This window comes from Strigops habroptila, chromosome 8 (assembly GCF_004027225.2).
Source record: "Strigops habroptila isolate Jane chromosome 8, bStrHab1.2.pri, whole genome shotgun sequence".
NCBI lineage: Eukaryota > Metazoa > Chordata > Aves > Psittaciformes > Psittacidae > Strigops > Strigops habroptila.
The window spans coordinates 56,805,394-56,826,964 of record NC_044284.2 but is presented as its reverse complement, the minus strand read 5'-3'; the positions used below and the strand labels follow the sequence as shown (position 1 = coordinate 56,826,964).

The window sequence follows — 21,571 nt, the reverse complement described above, 5'->3', positions numbered from 1 at the left end:
ATGCTGGGCTCAGCTATATTTACCTATAATACCTCTTCTCACACAGTGTGCACGAATTTCTGGCAGAGATTATGGCAGTGGTTAAGCACTGGGATCTCTGATTGTGTTTTCTTGGGGGAGCACACAGTATTTATTCATGACAAGGCAAATGTTTGTGCTGAAATGGAACTTGGTACATCAGGGCTGCAGACAGGAGGCCCCAGTCCTGCCGCCCTCAATAGCCACAGGCTTAGGTAGGACAGTGTTTTAAAGAGCAAATTTCAGTCCTTCCTGTAAAATGAAAAAGAAGATATTTTATTCTTTTTGGCATTATACAGAATTAGAAGATCAGATTCTTGTAAAACTGCCACCAACCAGGCTAGAGGAGCTGAACTGTATTTAATGTCCTATTGCCAATGATGAGCAAAATGCTTAATCAAAGTGTAGTTTTCTGACCTGATAGTTACAGCTTAGATCATATTAACAGGATTACAAACTAACATCTCGAATGCACTGTTATTGTGAAATCCCTGGATGAGAGAGCTGAAAGCCTCCCTCCCTGCCTCAGGAGGGGATTGCCAGGAAGCAGCGCTGCCGGAGCCATGGTTCCAAGTCCACATGTGGGCTCCAAGGATCAGAGCCTGGGCCCTGCTCAAAGCAAGGACACTGCATACCCAGGGCAAGTGGCAGCACGCACCCCACTCACAGCCCCCTGCTTCCCCATGGAACTCGCTTCAAAGGCAGGCTCACTTAGGGCAGATAGTTTTGGAAGTGCTTCCTTAAGCAATTAACTCAATTCCTTATAATCCTTTCAGGGAGGGATGGCAGAAAATTAATATAGGAAAATGAGTTCTATTTGTATGAATTATTGGAAACTAACACCATCTGGAGAATATATGGTTAGATGACACATCCCAGAGCTGTTTTCCTTTCCTTTCAGAGCACTGGGTGCACATAAATGGGTTTTCTTTGCTTTCTTCTTTGCTGGTTAGTGTGTATAGCAATTTGGCTTTTCTTCCCATGGATTTGAATTTCCTTATCTCCCCCAAGTTTGCAAAGCCTGACTGATTATGAGGGTTGGTTGTTACTGTGTAGACAGATAACTACTGAAAATCAAATGGAGAGTCCCTTACTAACAGAACAAACCTCAAATACTGGTTTAGCCCCAGGAGTGTCTCATGGATGCTGCCCAGTTGTACGCAGTGCACAGCAGTAAGGCACACTGTGGGCAGACACAGCTTCCTTCCCTAGAAAAATGTTTCTCAGTTGGTCTTCCATGGATCAACCTGCTCTAGTGGAAGGTGTCCCTGCTTGTGGCAGCGGGTTGGAAGTGGATGAGCTTTAAGGTTCTTTCCAACCCAAACCATTCTATGATTCTATGATTCTTTGATCCCTCAGTGCAGGTAAATCCTTCTCAGGGCTCTGTGAAAGATAGTTAAGGAAACAGACTACTAGGGGGGCTAAATCTACAGCACAAAACTTTGTACCTTCACAGGGAAACTTTGAGGGAACTTCAAATGAAAACCCACGCAGCTAGGGGAGAGAGCCCTGTGTGGAGCCAAAGCACAAGCCCATGGCCTGGTTCCCCCACACTCTTGTGTTTGTGTAAGGTGAGACTTTCAGATACCACATCTCCTTATACAGCATGAAGATTTGTATTAATTCAGTCATCTCCCACTTTGAGTTAGAGCAGGGAGGGGAAAGCACTGGGGCTTTGCATGAGGACACCTGAGAAACTGAACCTGAGTGCCTTTGATTGCAGGTATAATGTTGGGAAGAATGGGAAACAGTGGCGTTCCTTTGGTCAGCTTTTGCCAGTGTTTAAACGAATCTGTCATGAAGATCGTGGCAGTTGCTGTTTGGTAAGTAAGTGTTTCAGTAAGAAAATCAGTATATTTTTTTAAAGATTAAGAATATTTCAACAGAAGAGGATGCACAGAAAGCTCATAAACTTATTTCCAGGGGAAGAAACAAGGGTGAATGATCCTTAGGTTTGCAGCACCTCAGATTTTGAAGGGAGACACACACACACACATCCTGACCCTGGCTTATACTGTCATTTCAACAGAGGCACCCTATATATTACACCCAACTAATGGAACATGGTATAGCTGGATGTGTATGTGCCTATGCACTAGGGGCACTGCCAGACCTTGGCTAGACCTGCCAATCCACCTGCCCCAAAGATCAGAGGAACAGGAGGTGGCTGCCAACAACAAAAACTATCAGCTTAGCTCCTTCCCCACCCTTCAGAAGGTTCCCCAGTGTTGCTCAGCCTGATGTGGGGAGGATCCCACTACCAGCACTAAGCCTTTGTTTCCAGCTACCTGTTCCAGTCTGACTGAGCTGGCTCAGGGAATGATCACTTGGTTAGAGGAGTCCAAAGGGGTAGTTATTTCTGGAAGTATGAGGGGGAAGTCTCTAGAGGTGGCACAGCTGCAAGTGGAAGATGGCTGGATGCCCCCAGATTATTATTATTGGTTTAATCTTAGTCTCTTTCAGCACCCATGGCTTTGTGTCTAGCTGTGCACAGAAGTGCAACAGTTTTGATAAGGCACCTATCTCACATCCAGTACGGAGGGAGTCCAGAAACACTGTTCTTATGCCTGTCTGTGTGCCCCAAATCAAAATCTTAGGCAGCCCAAGAGCATGTCTAATGCATGTTAGTGTTTCTCCTATGTCTTCCAAAGGCAACATAAACATTTACTTAACAGCTTCCAACTAAAATCCATGAAGAGTTACATGAGCACAAGCACATGAGCAGAGCTTAGGATTCATTTCCCCTCTCCCTAGTAAATGCCTTAAGCTAGAAAGTCAGAGCTGCCTTCTGAACCAAAACATTTTAAAGTCATTCCTGACCATCACCATAACCTCAGGTGTATGAGGAGTACTCCATGTAGAAGATTGTTTAGCCCAGTGCTTTGGGCGTGCTTCTCAAGTGTGAGAGGGGCTTAGGCTGATAAAACAACAGAACCAGCTCTGCAGCTTCCAGGCAGGCTGCTGTTACTGTACTGCTACTGGAAGGATTTCCCAGCTCATCCTACTTGGTGGAAGTGAGCTATCTCCTAATAATGTCTTTCTTTTCCTCAGGTATTTCCCATTCGGAATTGTGTTCCTAATTGCTGGTAAAATCTTGGAAATGGATGACCCTTCAGCCATTGGGAAGAAACTGGGATTCTACGCCATTACAGTGGTGTGTGGCCTGGTGGTGCATGGGCTGTTTATTCTGCCAATGATGTACTTCTTTATCACCAAGAAGAATCCTATTGTCTTCATCAGAGGGATTCTTCAAGCCTTGCTCATTGCTCTGGCCACGTCCTCCAGGTATTACACAGTTTCTAGGCATATACAATATAATACTTAGAATCATAGAATCACAGAATGGTTTGGGTTGGGAGGGACCTTAAGATCATCCAGTTCCAACCCCGCTGTGATGGGTAGGGGTGCCTCACACTAGAGCAGGTTGCTCCAAGCCTCTGTGTCCAACCTGGCCTTGAACACTGCCAGGGATGGGGCAGCCACAGCTTCTCTGGGCACCCTATGCCAGTGCCTCAGCACCCTCACAGGGAAGAACTTCTTCCTTATATCTAACCTGAACTTCCCCTGTTTAAGTTTAAACCCATTCCCCCTTGTCCTATCGCCACAGTCCCTGATGAAGAGCCCCTCTACTTGCTAGCTCACTACAGCTTTCTCTCGGGAAGAGCACACTATAGCTGTACTGGAGCAGGTATATTTGTGTCTGAACAATGGCCTGTGTCCAGTTTACTGGCATAATTTTAAAAGATGTGTCTCTCAACATTTGGAAGTTATGTGGGAGCCATTTCACAATAGTGTTTGTCACATTGTTTTCCCTCAATTTCAAAAATATTGGACAAAAATGGTTTTTCTTAAAGGACTAGAAAGGAAATAATGTTGGGTTTTTGTTTTCATAAGAACAAACATGCTCCTACAAAGTTAATATATATAAGGGACACCCAGTTTGTCCAGTCTTCATTTCTGGTTTTAGTGGAGAACCTCCTAGTTCAGTCATATGGAAACGTTTTACCCTTTCTACTCATCTTAGTCTTTGTTTCTTGGTACATTGAGGAAAGGCTGTGGTTGCAAACTATTGTCCAGCATTGGGAAAGTATTTAGCTGTTCTGCTCAAGGAATAATATTCTCTACATCCTTTTTAGGGAGGATGTACAATGAGCTTTAACCATAGCTGAACAAAGGTGCAGTGAAAATGGGAAACAGCTTATGAACTGGTTATGAAAATGACTCCTAACACGGATAGACTGGTGCATGAGAAAAAAAATCATGTGCTGTGGCGTTTTAACCTCTAATTAGGTTTATCTAATTAAGGCAAGCTTTTTTATTAGCGCATAAAAAGGTTACAGCTTGAGATGTTGTCACATCCCCAGGTTCAAGTAAGATGCCAGTTTTGCACTCAGAGATGTTAGTGTTGGAAGAAGCTCTCACCGGGTTCACATTTGACACACCTGACTATCTGCCCTGCTCCTCTAACAATTCTGTTTCTGAAGAATTCTGTTGCTGACAACATCTGTGCCATTCCATTCATTCTCTTTTTCTAGAACAAGACAATTTTTCTTAAAAATCTAATCTGAATTTTCCTCTTTTTAGGAAAAAAAAAAAAGAGAAAAGTTTGTTTCTTTTTTGTGTTTCCTCATTTTACCTTTAGCATGTGTAGAAGAGTTTGTCCTTTTCTGTTAATAGGCGATCAAAATAACCAACTTTTTCACCAGCATAGGTCCCTTTATCAAGGGTGGTTTAATCAAGACTTATCAGCACATATTCTACCATTTTCAAAACCAGATTACTGTTCTTAATATTTCCTTATTTTGCATCAGCAGTGTATTTTGATTTTGTAACCAATTTACTAGTCCTTTACTGGGCACTGTCAGGGCTTGTGCTATTTTAAATAGTGATCTGCCATTCCTATCAAGGCAGTTCATTGTTGCTTCATTGGGTTTCATCTCCTTACTGTCTCTAGGTCTGAGAGTATCAAGCCACTTTACATCATGGAGTGCCCTTGTTGCAGTTGATAATATATTCAGGTCCAGGTTGCTCATGGTATATTTTGAGGTTAGAAATGTTCCAATACCAGAATCATCAGAGTGATAGAACAAAAAGGCAGACACAAGATGTAGTCACCACAGTACACAACCAGATCTACAAAAGGATGCAGGGCTTTGATTCCCTGTTCTACACGAGTGCCTAAGTTATATTGCTGCTTGGAGAAAGTCCAACATTGGGAAGTTTTAGATCAGGGTTTTTTTCTCTCATTTACTTGCAGAAGCATAAGGAAAGAACATGCATACTCCGTAGCAAATGTGACCTAGCTCCTTTAAAAGATCTGCATATCACAGTGATCATTGCAAAGCTTAACCTGTAGGCAACTTTCAACCACGGAGGATGCCTATGGGTCACTTTGGAACTCAGCCCCTCTTTGGAGAGTTGGGCTCCTAGGAAAGAGCCCCAAAAGCCAGCACAGTAAGGAGAGCTTGCCAGGCATCAGGCAGAGCTATAAAGCAAAACCATCAACCTACAGACCTGATGAGAGAGAGGTGTCTCTCCCTGCTGACTCTCTTCAAGGTAAATCAGTCCTTACTTGAGGTTTTCTCCAGCCCCAAGCTGATGTGAAGTGCCCTCTGACAGTGGGGAATACACGGGGAATTCAGCTTTCTCTTAAACCTGTGCTGAATTTGACTCTGAGTTCCCAGTCACAGGAAGGCTCCTCTCCTGGGGATATCGAGTACTTTGAGACAGTGCTCTCTCCCCTTCCACTGTGAAGGGAATAATTCCGTATTTATAGGCCCAGAGAATATGCAGTTTGGGAACAGACCTCTTGCACCAGCTGGCAGCTCAGCCTGTCAGAATCACCACCAGGACTTCCTACCAGATTTAGTATCTTTATTATCAGAAGCTTATGCACCACCAAAGTTAAGGTGAGTCCTGAGGAAAGGCACTGAACTTACAGATTTGGGGCTTGGACACATTTGATGGATTTAGCTCTATTTGCCCCTTCTTAACAGTGTGTATATTTTGCAAATCCAGCACAGGCCCAACGTGGTATTTAACGTTTTTCTGCTCAAATACCAGTGCCTTGTCTAGAGATAGCTGAACTTTTCACCTTTGTTACACTCGAAGGAATGGATACCGCACATAACTGAGCTGTTGCCAAAAGAACATGCACTAATCACTGGGACTGGACAGGAGAGCTGTTTCTCCTGACAGTCAACACATCTGTATTTGGTTAAATAATACTTGTCACAGGGGCATTATATAACACTCGTAATGTGGGTATTGGATTTTCAGATTGTCCTAGAGGAGAACAAGGAGTTGGGTTTAAGCATACTGATGTGTTTCTTGGAGATGTTTCTGTGTCAATTCATGACTATATCTAAAGACGGAAAGAAAACCTGATGAATATCTGTGTCCTGATATTCATTCCAGCTATTTTGTACCTGCGGAAAGCTTTCTTTTTAAGCTAAAAGTCAAACTGCAGGAATCAAAAACAATAACATGTACAAACCCCAGGAATATAACACAAAGGACCCTGAAAGCCGCCAAACAGCCGTCTCCTGGCAGTGATTTTATTGAATCTAAACATTATTTCAACCCATTTCCTTTTAGCGAAAGGTTCTGCACCCTGTTCTCAGGCCCCTTATATTTCTCCAGCAAACTCAATCACAGCAATATTTCAGTTTGCACAGACATTACTGGAGAGGCAAGGACAGAGAAGATGATCTCTTATTCCTTTGGTGCACCATTTAGGACACTAGGAACTCGATCCCTATGACTAGCCCCAAGTCCCTGCACCAGCCACCTGGCCAGCCAGCCCCTGAAGCCAAACCCTTGGCCCCAGCACAGGCTGGCAACAGGCACCCACAGCAATATTGGCAGCTCCTCTTCACTACAGCAGTAAGGTGTGTACAGCACATGCTGTCATTACCCACCTTGCCCTGCTCTGTGGTGTTCAGGCTGCATCACTGTGGATTTTTGACTTGCTGCTTTCTTCCCCTCACATAGCTCCTGATCTTGTTGCCTCTTATTGCACTGAAAAAGCAGTCTACAACAAAATTCCACTTGATTTTAGCCTTCCTCATTCCAATGGCAAGAGGGAATTTTATTTTTCTAGGTCATCTTTCCATATCATTAATGAATTAAAGCAGTGGTACATCCCATCCCATTACAAGAAGCAATTTTCATCTTCTCTGAAGACAAATGATAAAACAGGAGTTTTTCAAAGGTTTCGCTGCTTATGAAACACTCAGATCTTGGCTATTGCACAGTGTAAATTAAAGGCAGATTCAGCAGAAGGGGGATCAGATCAGTTTGTTGATTTTTTGGAGCAAATATCAAAATGCATTTGAATGATAAGATAAACAGAGCAGGCTGAACAGCTGTTCTTCCACAGTGACTAGCTGTCTTTGCAGCAGCTCACACTAGGAAGAGCTTGGCCTGATCCAGCATTGGCTTATGCTCAGTCTCTGCAGCTGCAGCATTTTATCCCAAAATTGAGATAAGATGTAAAATGTATTTTTAATTGTCAGAGTTAGTGCTGGAAGAAGATACCTCTCGTCTTAGCTCTAAGCTTTAGGACAGTTTTTAAAAGACTTAAGAGATTAAGTTCAGTCCTTTAGAGTGTTTTTTCCTCCCCATGAATATCAAGCTTTCATGTTACTGCTTCAGTGTTTTAACACTAGATAAAGCAGCTTTCAAGCAAACAAACTTCCCCTCATTTAACTGGGAAGACAAATGAAAGTATTTATTTGATAAAGTTTTTTCTTCAGCCATTGAAATTATGTGTTAATGTAAGTAAAAAATTATGGTAAGAACTTTTTTTTCATTGCCACCTTTCAGTCAGCAACAGCCAAACCCTTAAATAAGACACATATTTTCTGGTATGTGCCAGATGATACATTATGAGTAAAAATGAACCACCATTGAACAAGACAACCTCTCCTAGGATACTCCACATTACTTCTGTCACCTGCATTCAGGAAAAGTTCATTCAGATGGAAAGAAGTGCTGAAAAGGTAATCAGGGATGGACAGCAGCAATACAGTAAGAGAAGACTTTAAAAAGTCTGATTGGGTCAATCCAGGCTGAGAGGGGACAAAAATGATCTATCACAATAGGCATTGTAACAGCTGGACCGATTTGTGCAAAAGAAATGCATAAAGCACATAAAAGCACCTTTAATGTAAATTGAAAAGAGCACATCTACATCATAAATCAAATTTCTCACCTGAACAGTGAGTTCTGGAAAGCCTTTCAAGAGGAATAGTTATGACAGACAGTCTGCTAGCTCTAAGATACAGTGTCATAAATTTGAATGAGACTGTATGTAGTAGTTGCCTGTGCTAGGAAGGTTGAAGAATCTGTGGCCTTTGCTTCAATATCTTGCACTGTTTTTCATCATCATTGCACTTACATTCTGCCCATTTTGGTTTATATTATAATATTTTATAAACAACAAATCCAGCATCTAGTTGTGTGCCCTAGAAATTTTACTTCTAACAGCTCCAAATTAAAATGAAAGAAACACCTGACTGTGAGATAATGCACAACTTTAAAAGAAGAATTCTTGCAAAACCAGTGTCATACATGCTGTTTGCAACAGTGGAAATAGATACAGATTTTGATGGTTGTGCCATTGGTATTAGGGGATTGGTTTGCACGACTTTTGTCACATCTCAACCAAATCAGAACATGTCAGTCACTTCAAGTTTGCATGTTTCACGAACAGCAGGAAGACATTTAGGTTTAAAATCCTGGAATGTCAAAGTGTGGACAAAGTGGAATGGACTTGTAAGATTACCTTTTTCTCCTCTTTTCCCCGTAGAGAAATTAGACAGGATTTTGTTACAGAAAAGCCAAATGGCCACAGAAAGACTGTCTTTAAAAACAAGTCACCCTCCACAGCTGAAGTAGCTTCAGGGAAGGGAGACAATGAATAATTGTAGTAATTGCTTCCTGGCCATGCCTGTAGCTAAGAACATCCAGAAGTGCTGCTGTGGAGGTCTGCTCCTAGTTGCAGCTATACCAGAGGTTTCAGTTTTACATTACCTGTGAGCCCCAGCCTAATCCTTCTATTTGATGAACATTTTACAGTAAACGAGACATAGAGAATTTAAGTAATTCACAAGTGAATGTGTGAAAAATGACAGTGACATCTAATGTGTAGTGAGGGGGACTTATGCTTTGCTGTGTTAGTTTTTCAGGGTAAATATTGATTAGGACTGCTGGAATTAAAAGGTTTAACATACTACAGTTACCAGAGGTAATCAGGTTTGTATTATTGCCTCCTTGCCCTTTCAGTTTATTCACATCTTTAGAGAATTACTTCTGTCCAGATTTTCATGGCAGCGACTGCCAGGCTGCAGTAAATCAGACTTTCTAGAAAGATATCATAATGAAAACATAGACTTGTCTTTTTTCCTTTGTGTTTCTATTGCAGGAAGCTACTTTTCCTTTCCAAACACTGTTACTTTCCTCAAACAACAGCTTGCACGAATACAAAATGACAACTCCTACTCATGGAAACATTTTGCTAATGCATTCCAGTAAACTTGGCCTTATGATTTCAGACCTTTTGGCATCTCTCTGGGCTTCTGTAGGAATTTGCTATTTTATATCTATTTAAATAGTCTCAGATACTGAGCAGTATATTAAAATCAGGATCATAACAAGGAAAATATTTTGCCATTTCTGTATTTTCATTATGAACTGATGTGCCATAAAAAATACCCCCCCACTCACTTGAATAGTTTAATTTCTTATGACATATTAGTGAATGTGACACCATATGGTAAAATGCAGAATGTTACAAGAAGGCTGATAAAATATAAACATGTTTAGGTGTGCATTATGAAAACGAGGAAATTTATAACCAGATCATATTTAGTTGATTGTCTCAGTTAATGGAAACAAAAATCAGATATTTTTAGTGAGTATGAAATGAAGGATTCAAATTTGGAAGGGGTCAAGCTCATTTTAAAACAAAAACCTGTCAAACAGCCTTATACCGTTCCACTCCATTACGTACCATTCCACACACATACATATTTATATCTCATTTACATATGATTGCATTATCATATAACCTGCAATTATGTGATTGTTACATGGTCACACAAAGGACATGGGCAGACCTGTCCCAGAGAGGAAATGGGATTGTCTATTCCTGAATGCAGGAGTATGGTCTGTAGCTTTGATTTTCAGGTGTGCTCTTGGTAAGATCTTTGCCACCCCCCCTGCAGAAACAAGAAATTGCTTATGTATGAGGTAGGACATACCTGCATTAATGCCTTCCGTGGCAAAAGAAGGAGGAGTTTCTTGGTCAGAGCTGTTGTCCACTAGGCAGTTCTAGAGTTTAACCCAAGCAGCATTCCACTCTCTTGTAAACTTTCATTGCCATTATAATTCATTGCCTAAACTGATCATCTAATCACTGTCAATATACGAGTGAGAACTGGAACAATCCCTAAGGACATTTATATAGCATTTATTTACAGTGAGTGAAGATCCTTTCTTGCTTTATACCTTTCCTTGGTTTATGGTTACTTTTGCTGTTTAAAAATGGCTTTCTATTTCAGAAGGTCTGGAAGGAAAATTTAAGATACCATGAGTGCACAACAGTTTTGAGAGATTTTACTAATAAGCTGCACAGGGTGTTTCTTGCATTTGAGTGTACAGTGCTGCCTATGTGGGATTTCTGTCCCTTTTCTTCAGAAAGAGGGAAAGAGAGAGCAACATTTTTAATTTTGGGGAAGTAGAATTTGCACTAACTGTAGCATTCATCCATATCACTGTCTTCATCCTCCCTCCAGCAAAGGAGTGAGTTACACAGCAAGTGACTGCACATGCAGACCAAGGAATGAGAAGCAGTGCTCAGATGGTTAGTGTAAAATGTACCCTGCCTGGAGAAGGTTTGCTACAATTCCTTCTATTCCCCAGAAATAAAACTAATTCCATGTGTGCTCCTCTGTTGTTTTGCAGCTCAGCCACACTGCCTATCACATTCAAGTGCTTGTTGGAGAATAACCATGTGGACAGGAGGATCGCGAGGTTCGTGCTGCCTGTGGGAGCCACCATCAACATGGATGGGACGGCGCTTTACGAGGCAGTGGCTGCCATCTTCATTGCACAAGTAAACAACTACGAGCTGGACTTTGGGCAGATTATTACTATAAGGTATAAACCTCAAATTCCACGTGCTGGGATTTGCTTGTCTTGTTGAGTCTGATGCTTTTAATGATTCTTGCGTGTAGCGCTGTTCAGAACAAAACTCATCTTTGCGGTTATCAAAGGCTGCTTTCCTTGTAGGATGGTTATTTTTATTTAGCTGCATACTCCGTCCTTGAAAGGTCTGTAATGGATCCAAAAGACTAGAAGATCCAGCTGAACAGTTACTTCCAGAATAACTCCAATGGCTGCCAAAGAACACCTCAGGGACTGAAACCTGCAGGTTTCCAGCAGGGAATGATTAGAAAAACATTCCTCATAGTCAGAGCCTTGTGCAACATGTTTGAGATCTGCTTCCCTACCCACCCAGTGACCTCGTCACTGCCCTGTTTACACTGCTGGGCCTTGCCCATTTTCTGCTGGACTTGAAAACCTTCATGACAAGGAGAGGAGAGTCCTGAATCTAAGCCCAGATGACAGCTGAGGTTTGCTAACCTGCTTCTGTCAAGAGCTAGTTAGACTAGGAGCAGAAGAAATGAACTGTGCCCATATGAGCTCTTGCTTCAGGCTCGCTCTCTGAAAATTATTGGCATGACACTGTGCTAAACTTTAGTATTTTGTGATTTTGAATTTGGAGATGTTTTTAGCATGTGGTCCCAAAATATGGCCCAGATCATAGGCAGGCATTACATACACCTTGAAGCAGAGAATGGTGATTTGAAGTATGAAGGAGAAAGAGGGTCGTAGTAAATGGAGAGGAGGTAAGTTCTAGCTTTCTCTTAGCAGAACCCTATTTTATCTCTTTATTTTCACTCTCCATATTAAGTGCTAGTATATAAGGACCAGGCAGAAGTAAAGATAGTAGAAGGAAAATACAAATGAAGATTGAAAAATCCAAGAAAGGAAAAGACTCACAGAAGAAGGGAGTAAATAGGTAGTCACTGTGGATTCTGTACCTTGAATATCTGAAGCCAAATTCTAACAGTATTTATTCTATGGACCAAACCTGCCCCAGATGTTGATAATTTAGGACCTGGATATTTAAAATTCAGACATTCCTGAGTGCCAGGATATTTTTTGCCAGAGGGGGGAAAAAAGTTAGAAAAATAATCAGTCTATTTTGCTCATAGTTTGTAAAATCCAGGTTGACAGTTTCTATCAATGTGATTATGTAAACCTAGATGTAGCAGGAAAAGAGAATAAAGACTCTGTTCCCAGTAACTGAGCATGGTACAGAAAGATACATTTACATTAAGGTCAACATTCAGTGGAATAGCAGATGAGCTTGCCTGTGCATCTTAGTTAAACATTTCTAGTTTTGCTCCCAATTAAGTTGTGAGTTCTGTCCTTCCTATCTACCCTCTGCCTGCTGCAATGCAATTAGGATGCTCTATGAGCTGACCTTTCAAAATGTAGTTTTAAATCTTTCTCATTTCCCATCACACCCACAGGCAAATGTATTTTTTTATTGCAGGAAAGGGCTCTAATTATAAATCCTGATGCTGCTTTACTGGTACACTGTGCAGCTGTGAGCAAGAGACTGGATATCTCTGTGTCTCAGTTTCCATATGGGCGAATACTGTTACCCTCATTTTCCATCATAAGAGGTTGAGACTTAAGTGCTTGGACTACCAATGTATATGTTTTATGCCATTCTTTTACAATTGTCAACATTTGGGTTTTGTCTTTCTGGATGGCCTAGCTCTTGGAAGTGGCCAGATGGGCAGAAATGAATATATCCAGTCACTTTTGCTCCTGGAAAAGGAATGAAATCCCTCCCCTAAAAATAACATTGTGAAAAAAGAAAGTTAATCCTGCCAGGTCCACTCTTGCCCTGGTCTCCCATTCATTTCTGCTTGCCTGGCTGAAAAAATGGTGTGAAAGTTGAGTAAAAATACTTTCCAGAAACTGAAGAGGTACAGCCACATTCACGCTTGCTTCATAGTTAGGTCCAAGTATGCAAAGCCATGTGCTATGCAAGGACTTCACCCTTGGCCCAGCCTTTTTGCCCTTGGCCTGGCCTGGTGATGGATTGACATTAAAGGCCCTGGCTGCAGCCAGCTGCGGATCTGCCTGGCACAGGGACTGCTGCTGATGACTCAGAGATGTCTGCTGGGAGCTCTGCAGCCAAGGGGGAAGCAGTGATGGGAAGTGCTGGCAGATTCATGGCACACAGCGCTGCGTGGTGCCATGACCCACAGGAAGGTGACACAACTCAAGAGAAGCCCACAGCCTGGCTGCCCCGCTTTCTCTGCACTTGTGATATTAGGAGACAACAGAACTGCCCCACCAGTGCCTAGGCTGCAAAGATAGAGGGTGAGACTTTAGCCCTGGGCAGACAATTTGGCCCGTCCTTGCTCTCTGACCTGGCTTCTATCCATAAAACACTGGCAGTTCTGTGCAGTGGCTTGTGTAATAAGGATGATGGTTAAGGAAAGCTCCTGTAGAAACATGGTGTGGTTTCTTGCAGAGTGAGCCATCACTGGTAAAGTTTATTCCTTTCTTTCTTTGTTAAAGTATCACAGCAACAGCTGCCAGCATAGGTGCTGCAGGGATCCCACAAGCTGGCCTGGTGACAATGGTCATTGTTCTGACCTCAGTTGGGCTCCCAACAGACGACATCACGCTCATCATTGCCGTCGACTGGGCACTGTAAGTAACATTCAGCTTTTGAGGTTTCCAGTGTGGCAACTCTGCTAAAAAGGCAAATGGTCTCCAGGGGCATAGCAATACAGATAAACATAAAAGGCATGGGAAGTAATTATTTTGCTTGAAATGGTGCTAGTGTGGCCCTAGATACAATACTCTGCTGGAGTGGGCATTATATTGAACAAAAGGCATAGGCAAATGAGAGTCTAGATGAGATTTGAATAATATGACCTATGTGGAAAGGCTGGAGAAGTGGAGTTTGTTTAGTCTAAAACCAGAGCAGGCTGAAAAAGGTCACCACCAAAGTTTGTGATACAGGTAAGACTGTCCTGAAGAGGACAGTGATCAATTGTTCTTCCCATGCACAGGGAGGGAGGATGAACAAGTAGGCCTTAAGTCAGATCACAGGAAAACTTAAGAATTATTTCTGTCTAGAAGGATAGTCAGGCAGTGGAAGTGGCTGCACCTAGCTGGGTTGGAGGATGACCTTCATGAGAAGTTTTAAGGTCAAGCTAGACAAATACCCATCAGGTGCAGCTCTGGAACTTTGCTTTGGACAAGGACAAGGGACCAACTTCCTAGGAAATGTGGTTTGCCTCCATTCTGCTTATGAGCCCATTGACACTTCAAGGACATCTCAATGTAGTGAAGCACTCTGCAAAGAGGCCTGAGCCAAGACTACAGCAAGCAAGTACTCCAGCACCACAGATACCACTCTGCCTGAAACAGCCAGGACAGTACAGTAATAGTTTGTGCTCTATATAGCTACTACTGCTGTAACTAGAACCATGATACAAACCTGAATGTAACATGTGCAATGCACTGCATTAGGATTAATAACATCTTTTTATTACAGATCCTGGTGCAATTCTGCTCTTTCTAATTTCAGTGCTAAATAGGCAGCAGCAATTTGTAGCTCCCCTGCACAGAGGTGTGTTTTGCAAGAGCAGCCGTTCTGCAGAGAGGTTACTCTGCTGCATCCCTAACCACTGAGGATTTAACAGCAGAGGCAGAGGCTAAAACTTAACACACTCAGAATAACAGCACTTTGTGTCACCCATGAGAAGAGACACTTTAAAAATTCATAAGGAGTCACATATTTGAACTCTTAACTTTCATGTAAATGTCCATAAATCAATATCAAACAATTTTGAAGAGTCTAGAAAGGTGAATTGTAAAATCCTGATCCCTACTTCATTAGCATTTCAGTTAACTACAGAACTGGTGTATGCATCCACAAGGAAACAGTGCAATTTATTTCTGATTTAATCTATATCAAATATATCTCTATTAATACAGTGGAGTTTCATTACATCAAAGTTCTCAGTAAAAATGTGTTATGAGTCCATTCTGTTATAGATCCTGTTTTATTCAACTTCAAGCCATTGATTTTTTTGTACACGGAATTGTGTGAAGTTGTTTACTTTCCTGTTCAGTGTCATAGAATATTATTATTAATAGGAGTCATGAGTGTAGTGTTTTATGCATATTTTAAGACATATTCTATTTTAGGAATATCAGGAATATTCTTCTGTGAAGGATAAATAATATCTGCTGTGGACACCTAAACTCTGGAATGGCAGTTCAGATTTTAATGAAGAAGCCTTTTTAATGCTACTCACTGAAACTCAATAGTTAATAAAGCACGATAAAGTACAAGTATTTTAAGCTGTATTACAAAAGCCTTTTCCCTCTATATTGCTCAGTTTTCGCCCAGCTCTTGCAAAATCAACATTTCATTGTTTTTCCAGTAAGGCTTCCAGCGTATATGGGAATTAGGGTTCTTTTTGTCTTACAAAACTTTTCAAAACAACAGACAAAACACTTTTTCAGGCTATAGTTCCAGATGGTATTAAAAAGTGAGTGAGGAACAGACCCAATTTTCTGTCTTTTGCAGATGACCTTTCGTACAAAAAGTGTATTTCTGTATTTCGGCACTTGGTGGTTTCAAGAGCCTGCAGATGCAAAGTGTCAACATGGTTGACATGGTGAATATTTTCAGTATTAGTTTTGGAAGTACTGGAGTATGAAGAATGCTTAAAGAAGGCTGGTTAGATGATCTCACGAGACTGAAATACCATTACAATGCCCTGCAGGTATTACAATGCATTTAGGTAGCTATAACATATACGTGAACTTCATACCTTTAGCTGGTACTTAGAGACATAAAGAACATCAAAATGTTTCTCAGCTAATTCATTAAACACAAGGTAAAAGTTTTGCATCTTAAATAATATCATCTAAAGCTAAAATTCCACTGCGACACCTGACTCACGTGTTTGCACTGAAACAAATGCCACTAGCAGCAGGTTGGCTTCTTGGTATAGAAATGTCAGTGGTGTGCAGCGTGGTTCTACTCATGAGTAGTGCAGACTGCTCCGTACATACAGAAACATGGAACAGAACTGGTCAAACAACGTGCCAGGCAATCCATCTGCTTCAGATTTTCAGTGTGGTGCCCTGTTTCCTCAGAAAAATTCTGTCTTCAAAAGAGATGCTAATCAGGGCCCAAAAGGGCTTGCAAACTCTTGGGTTCTGCTCATACAACTTCTTCTCTACCACAGCTGACTCTTTGCACAATCCAAAATTAACAACTCAGAATCTATCTTTCCAACAGTCAAAATTTGATGATCAGCCATGGAAAAAGAAAAGTCCATGTGTAGCAGGAACACCTATCAGCATGTGCTGCAACAGCGGTTTTCCCCTCTTAATATATTCTCGTGGGAATTTTCCTCAAGGCAAAACCCAAAGTCAGAACAGCAGGAATCAGAAAAAAGGATTCAGCAAACCAAAAGGTTGGTGCCCTGTGGCAACCAACCACATCCAGGTGTAGGCTGTGGAATATTATTGCTGAAGTTACTTGCAATTACATGTGCAATTTGGGTAACTGCACACACCAGTAACGTTTCATGCAGGAGCTTTCATGCTAATGAGGCGAAGTAACTGCATCAACATTTGCATGCAAAGTAGATGCCTAAAATATCTGAAAAAGAATCAGCACAGAGTTTCAATTCTTTACTGCATTAAGAGACAGGATCAGAGATGTGGCAGTGTTGATATTGGACGGTCACTGACTTTAATAAGCCAAACATCTGGAGATTTCTGAATCTCCATTTTATAACCCACATTTATAAATTAAGTTACTAATATGACACGGTTTTCAGATGTGTATGTTTTTCTTGGAAAAGACGTGCTATATTTCAGACTTAAAACCTCGATAATCTATCTGAAATCTCGTCAGTTTTAACTAATAGATTCCAAACTGCTTCAAATGTAACGTTTGTCTATGACAACCACTTACTTTTGTGTATTTAAAAGCTGGCTTTTAATAGATTTATTTTTTTAGGCAGTGGGTAGGTGGTGTAAACAGGGAAGAAATGATCCCATCAATTAATAAATCAAAAATAGGGAAAATGTATATATAAAGTACTGTCAAGCATATTAAATGGAAGTTGGAAAAGATGATAACTGAAAATGAAGAAGCTTTCAGAGCCATCTGGTAGCCATAGCAACCACAGCTTTCTCAGAATCTAACGATTCAAACATGGCCAGTGCCTGCTTAATTTGTGAGTGGAGTTATTTAGCAACCTTCTGAATCATTTTGATTGTATTCTGCACATTCTACCAATACAATATTCTTCTTAATTAGCACTTTGGTTGCTGAGATTGGGACCTTGATAACTAATAGAAGGTACTGGTTGTACTGGGTGCCCTCTACTTTTGTTGAATTAGGATATTTGCAAGCACTAGGCTCCAAATCAGGCCATAATACCGGACCTTAGCACAAAACCTCAGACATAAATGCAGTCTTGATCTGCTGTGTTAAACCTTTAAACCTTTTTAGCACTGAATCAACTTGCACGTATAGGGAGGCAGAGCTGCTCTGGTTAGCTGTTACAAATTAAAGTACGTGGCAGCACAGCACAGCACATACACTGAGCTCAGTAACTAGTGGCTGCCCTGTGCCAAACTCCTTACTACCACTTCTAACCTTGTTAACTCATAAAACCAGTGAAACTGGCCTTCAGCTGTAATTACTGCAGTGATGCAGGACTAGGAATGTACCCAAAGAGCCGACAACTTACCATTACTATTTCATTTTCCAGTGACAGGTTTAGAACAATGATCAATGTCCTGGGCGATGCGCTGGCTGCTGGGATCATGGCCCACATCTGCCGGAAGGAGTTTATCAAGGATGGCGATGAGGTAACAGCGCTATGAGCCGGGGTGCGCCAGCGTGTGCCGTGTTATGGCAAAGAACCTGCGAGCTCTCAGCCTCCCATGGTTGTTTCATCTAGTTTATAAAGGGTGTTTCAGAGAGAGGGCAGAATTGGGCAATGTGCTGCTCAGCCAGATGGGGTGGAAGGGTCCTTTTGCATGAGGTCATGCACAAAAGCCACTCAAGCTCAAAGCTTGCCAGCCAGCTGTGTCTGGCACACAGGGCTGGGAGCAGGAGAAGCAGCTGAACTGCCCTGCAAATGCACGAGAGGCTGGAACTCAAGTCCTACACTCAGTAGCCAAGTCCCGACTGGCCAGTAAGTCATCCTGCTTCTGAAAATGTGACCAGCAACAGAGCAGGGTGACAAATATCCTTGAGTGTTTGTGTGTAGGGGGAGGTAAAGGTACCCATGAGTGTGTACATGCCTCATCAGTAAGCTCACAACAAAAGCAACTACCCTGGGTGTTTCAGAAGTCTGTGTTAGCATAATCTGAAGGCACCACTGCAATTATTTCCTTTCTGGACTAGCACAAGCACATTGCTCCATTCTACACTTAATTCTCAGGCATCTTCATGCCTTCTATATTTAATACAAGTCCCTCCTTACATCTTTGGTTTTCCTTCTTATTCCATACACCACACATATTCTGCCCCTGCCTCCCTCCACTCCTATGCTTTTTTATCTTCCTCCTTGGCATGCATCATTCAGTCTTTCCTCACACCAGGAACTCCTTCTCATGATCTTCTTTCAACTCCTTGCCAAAGGAGATTCCTAATTCCAGAAGCCCATCATGCTCGGAGGTGCTAATCTCCAACCATGTCAGCTCATGGCATAACTACCTTTCTCGCACAAAGAGAGAAATGTTTCTTCAGGAGAACTGATTTTCACAAAGCATGTTTCAGTTCTGTGCATCACTTATAGTGTTCTACAAAGAACAACAGTATGAATAGCAAAGTTTTATTTCTATTATTATTTCTCCTATTTTACAGACAGTCCTGGTAAATCCCATTCTCATGCCTTCCTGCAATAAGCATTTAAAATTCCTGCTTTTTCAAGCTTTATACAGAAAGACAGGCCTTTATCCCCTGAGGTACTTAGCACCTGCAGTAATTACTGATGACAGGATTAGGCCTGAATATATGAGCTACACATAGAGCTAGCTACAAAAAAAATAAACATACAACCTAATGGTAAGGTATGTTACAAAGCCAGAAGTGTTGTCTGAGTTCCTGCATAACACAGGCCTCCTGACATTTCATTGCTGTATTTAGAACTCACTCAGAACTCAAGAAGAGATGTTTCAAGAATATAAAATCCCTCTTAAGGGATTATATAGTCATCTGTGATGAGATTTTTCTTTGCCTCATGCTCTATATTTATATTAAAATATACCATTAGTCTGCCATATATTTTGGCTGCATAATATGTGGACTTAGTAATGTATACCCAAAGGCCAAATTTTCTCAGCTGCAAGCCCACCTTGTTTCTCTGCCAGTATTTACGTCTTATTTTCCCCATCAGAACTTCTGGTTTGATTTAAAGAACACTTCAATATTTAACTCACGAATCAGTCAATAAAATCCCCTTTATTTCTTTTGAAACAGTGCAAACTGAAAAGACAGGTGTTACTTTATTGGGTTAGAAGAAAGGCAGAAGGCACCAACAAATGACTTACTGGTCTGTGTAATTGCACTCAAGAGCAAGCACTGCCCAAAGCTGAGCGTACTGGTCATGGCGAGTCCATCTCCCTCAAACTTAGTCCTGAAATTCTAGTCTTTATCTATGGTACTTTTATTGCTTTACTGATGCAAACAGTTATGACTATAAGTTAAAAGAGAGTTGTGATAGAATTTGCATTTTTAAATACTTAGAGACACCTTCACTTTATCCAGATGGTGCAAAAGATGCTTTAGTGTATATGAGAAATAGGTCCTGAAAGTCTGTGGAGCCCCTAGGTAATCCTGGTGAATGTAAAGCAGACCACAGGCTTTCAAAGTAAAAATTCCTTTCCTTTTGTATACAGCACACAGTGGCAGTATTCCAGATCTTAATGCTTTTCACATAGGTGCCATTGATCTGTGAAACTAAGCCTATTAACGTCCATCAGATTGTGGCTTACCAGAGAAATGGCTGTGTGAAGACTATGAATGCATCTCGTGGACCAGAAACAGTGAAAGCGTTTCAGCACCACATACCTGTACAAGTGGAGCAAGAAGAAAGTCCAGTGGAGAATCACACTAAGAAATCCAACAGTAAAGACCACTGCACTATTGAAATAAATGAACTAGAAACAAACGTGTAACTGCTACACTCAGGGGTATCTCCTACCCCAGTGACCTGATAACCAATCTCTACCTCACAGCTGGAAGAGGGACTCTTTGCCTTGAACAGGAAAACGTGGAATTATCGCCACTCTGCTTGTACTGGAGCAGGAGACCAGCTGTGACCATCAGGAAAGGCACACAGCTTGCACGAGACATGGGCTTCTTTAGGTGGAAGATTTTAATACTGAAAAACATAACTAATGGACAACTACTGGTTTATTCTGCACTCATTTGACTCCGATATAGTATTTGACACTCCTTTGGCTTCTTTTTTTTGAAGTTTTTTTATTTGACCCTTTTTATTTTCTAACCAAAGCCTTTTTTTTGTGACTCTGAGTAATTATGAACACTGTATTTATGTAGATTTTTTGCTATGTGGTTTATGTATTTTTTGCTATGTTTCATCAAGACTGCTAAAGGTTTTGTCTAATATTCGCTAAATACAGAGTTTGTGCTTAGTTTTAGAACAGCAGTAAGAAAATCACACTGATTCCCTGATCTCAAGGGGTTACATATGTTACTAAATAACACTTCAAGCAGAGGTGAAGCAGAGCATGCAGTTTTGCAAGACAGCACATTAAGGTAATTCTGATGGGCAGCCTTCAGAGAGAGGCATTCAGGTGTGATACATAACACAAAGAATTCCTAGGTCACTGCAGAGCACAGTTTGCCTTCCAAGTGCCAGATTTATGAACCTTTTTTTAACCTAACTCTTCAGTAGAGTCAGTACCATGCACCTGCAGTGGCAGAGGTGGTGTGAGCCCTAATCCGTAAGCACTGGTGCTAATGTGTCCTCTCCTGTAATCTGTAGGCTGTTCTACTGTAAATATGTATAAACCCAAAGCTCAAGCTCATGAACCATATGCTTCATCCTAAGAGCAGACGGGACACAAACTGGAACCCGATGATGCTGAGTAATATGGGGTTTTTTTTATGAGCTTGCTGTGGGAACTGGCCTGGTATTTCTCATAATTCAGTGGTTGATCTACATTGACAGTTACTCCCTTTCCACTGTCTACTGAATCTTTCAGTTACAATAAAATCTGCTGAGTATGTTTCCAATGTTTGTGATAGAGAACATTTTTAATAAACCTGCCATTTAAAAACAGGCTGTCCATGCACTTCTGCTCTTAGTGTCTGCTTAGTTCTGTGCCAGAATGGAGAGTGGAAGTGAGGAGACCTTCTCAAACGGTGGGATTCAATCCA

General features: G+C 41.4%; 1 protein-coding gene across 1 annotated transcript in view; it reads left to right on the top strand.

Moving 5' to 3' along the window:
• The window catches only part of SLC1A7 (solute carrier family 1 member 7), a 53,428-nt gene extending 32,852 nt beyond the window's left edge, over nucleotides 1-20,576 (top strand). Inside the window, exons 6-11 of the mRNA XM_030493889.1 lie at nucleotides 1,742-1,841; nucleotides 3,070-3,303; nucleotides 10,987-11,181; nucleotides 13,690-13,824; nucleotides 17,928-18,027; nucleotides 20,107-20,576. Of these exons, the coding sequence (XP_030349749.1) occupies nucleotides 1,742-1,841; nucleotides 3,070-3,303; nucleotides 10,987-11,181; nucleotides 13,690-13,824; nucleotides 17,928-18,027; nucleotides 20,107-20,343 (1,001 nt within the window). The 3' untranslated portion in view covers nucleotides 20,344-20,576. The remainder of the gene's footprint in view (nucleotides 1-1,741; nucleotides 1,842-3,069; nucleotides 3,304-10,986; nucleotides 11,182-13,689; nucleotides 13,825-17,927; nucleotides 18,028-20,106) is intronic.
• Nucleotides 20,577-21,571: the final 995 nt, after the last annotated feature.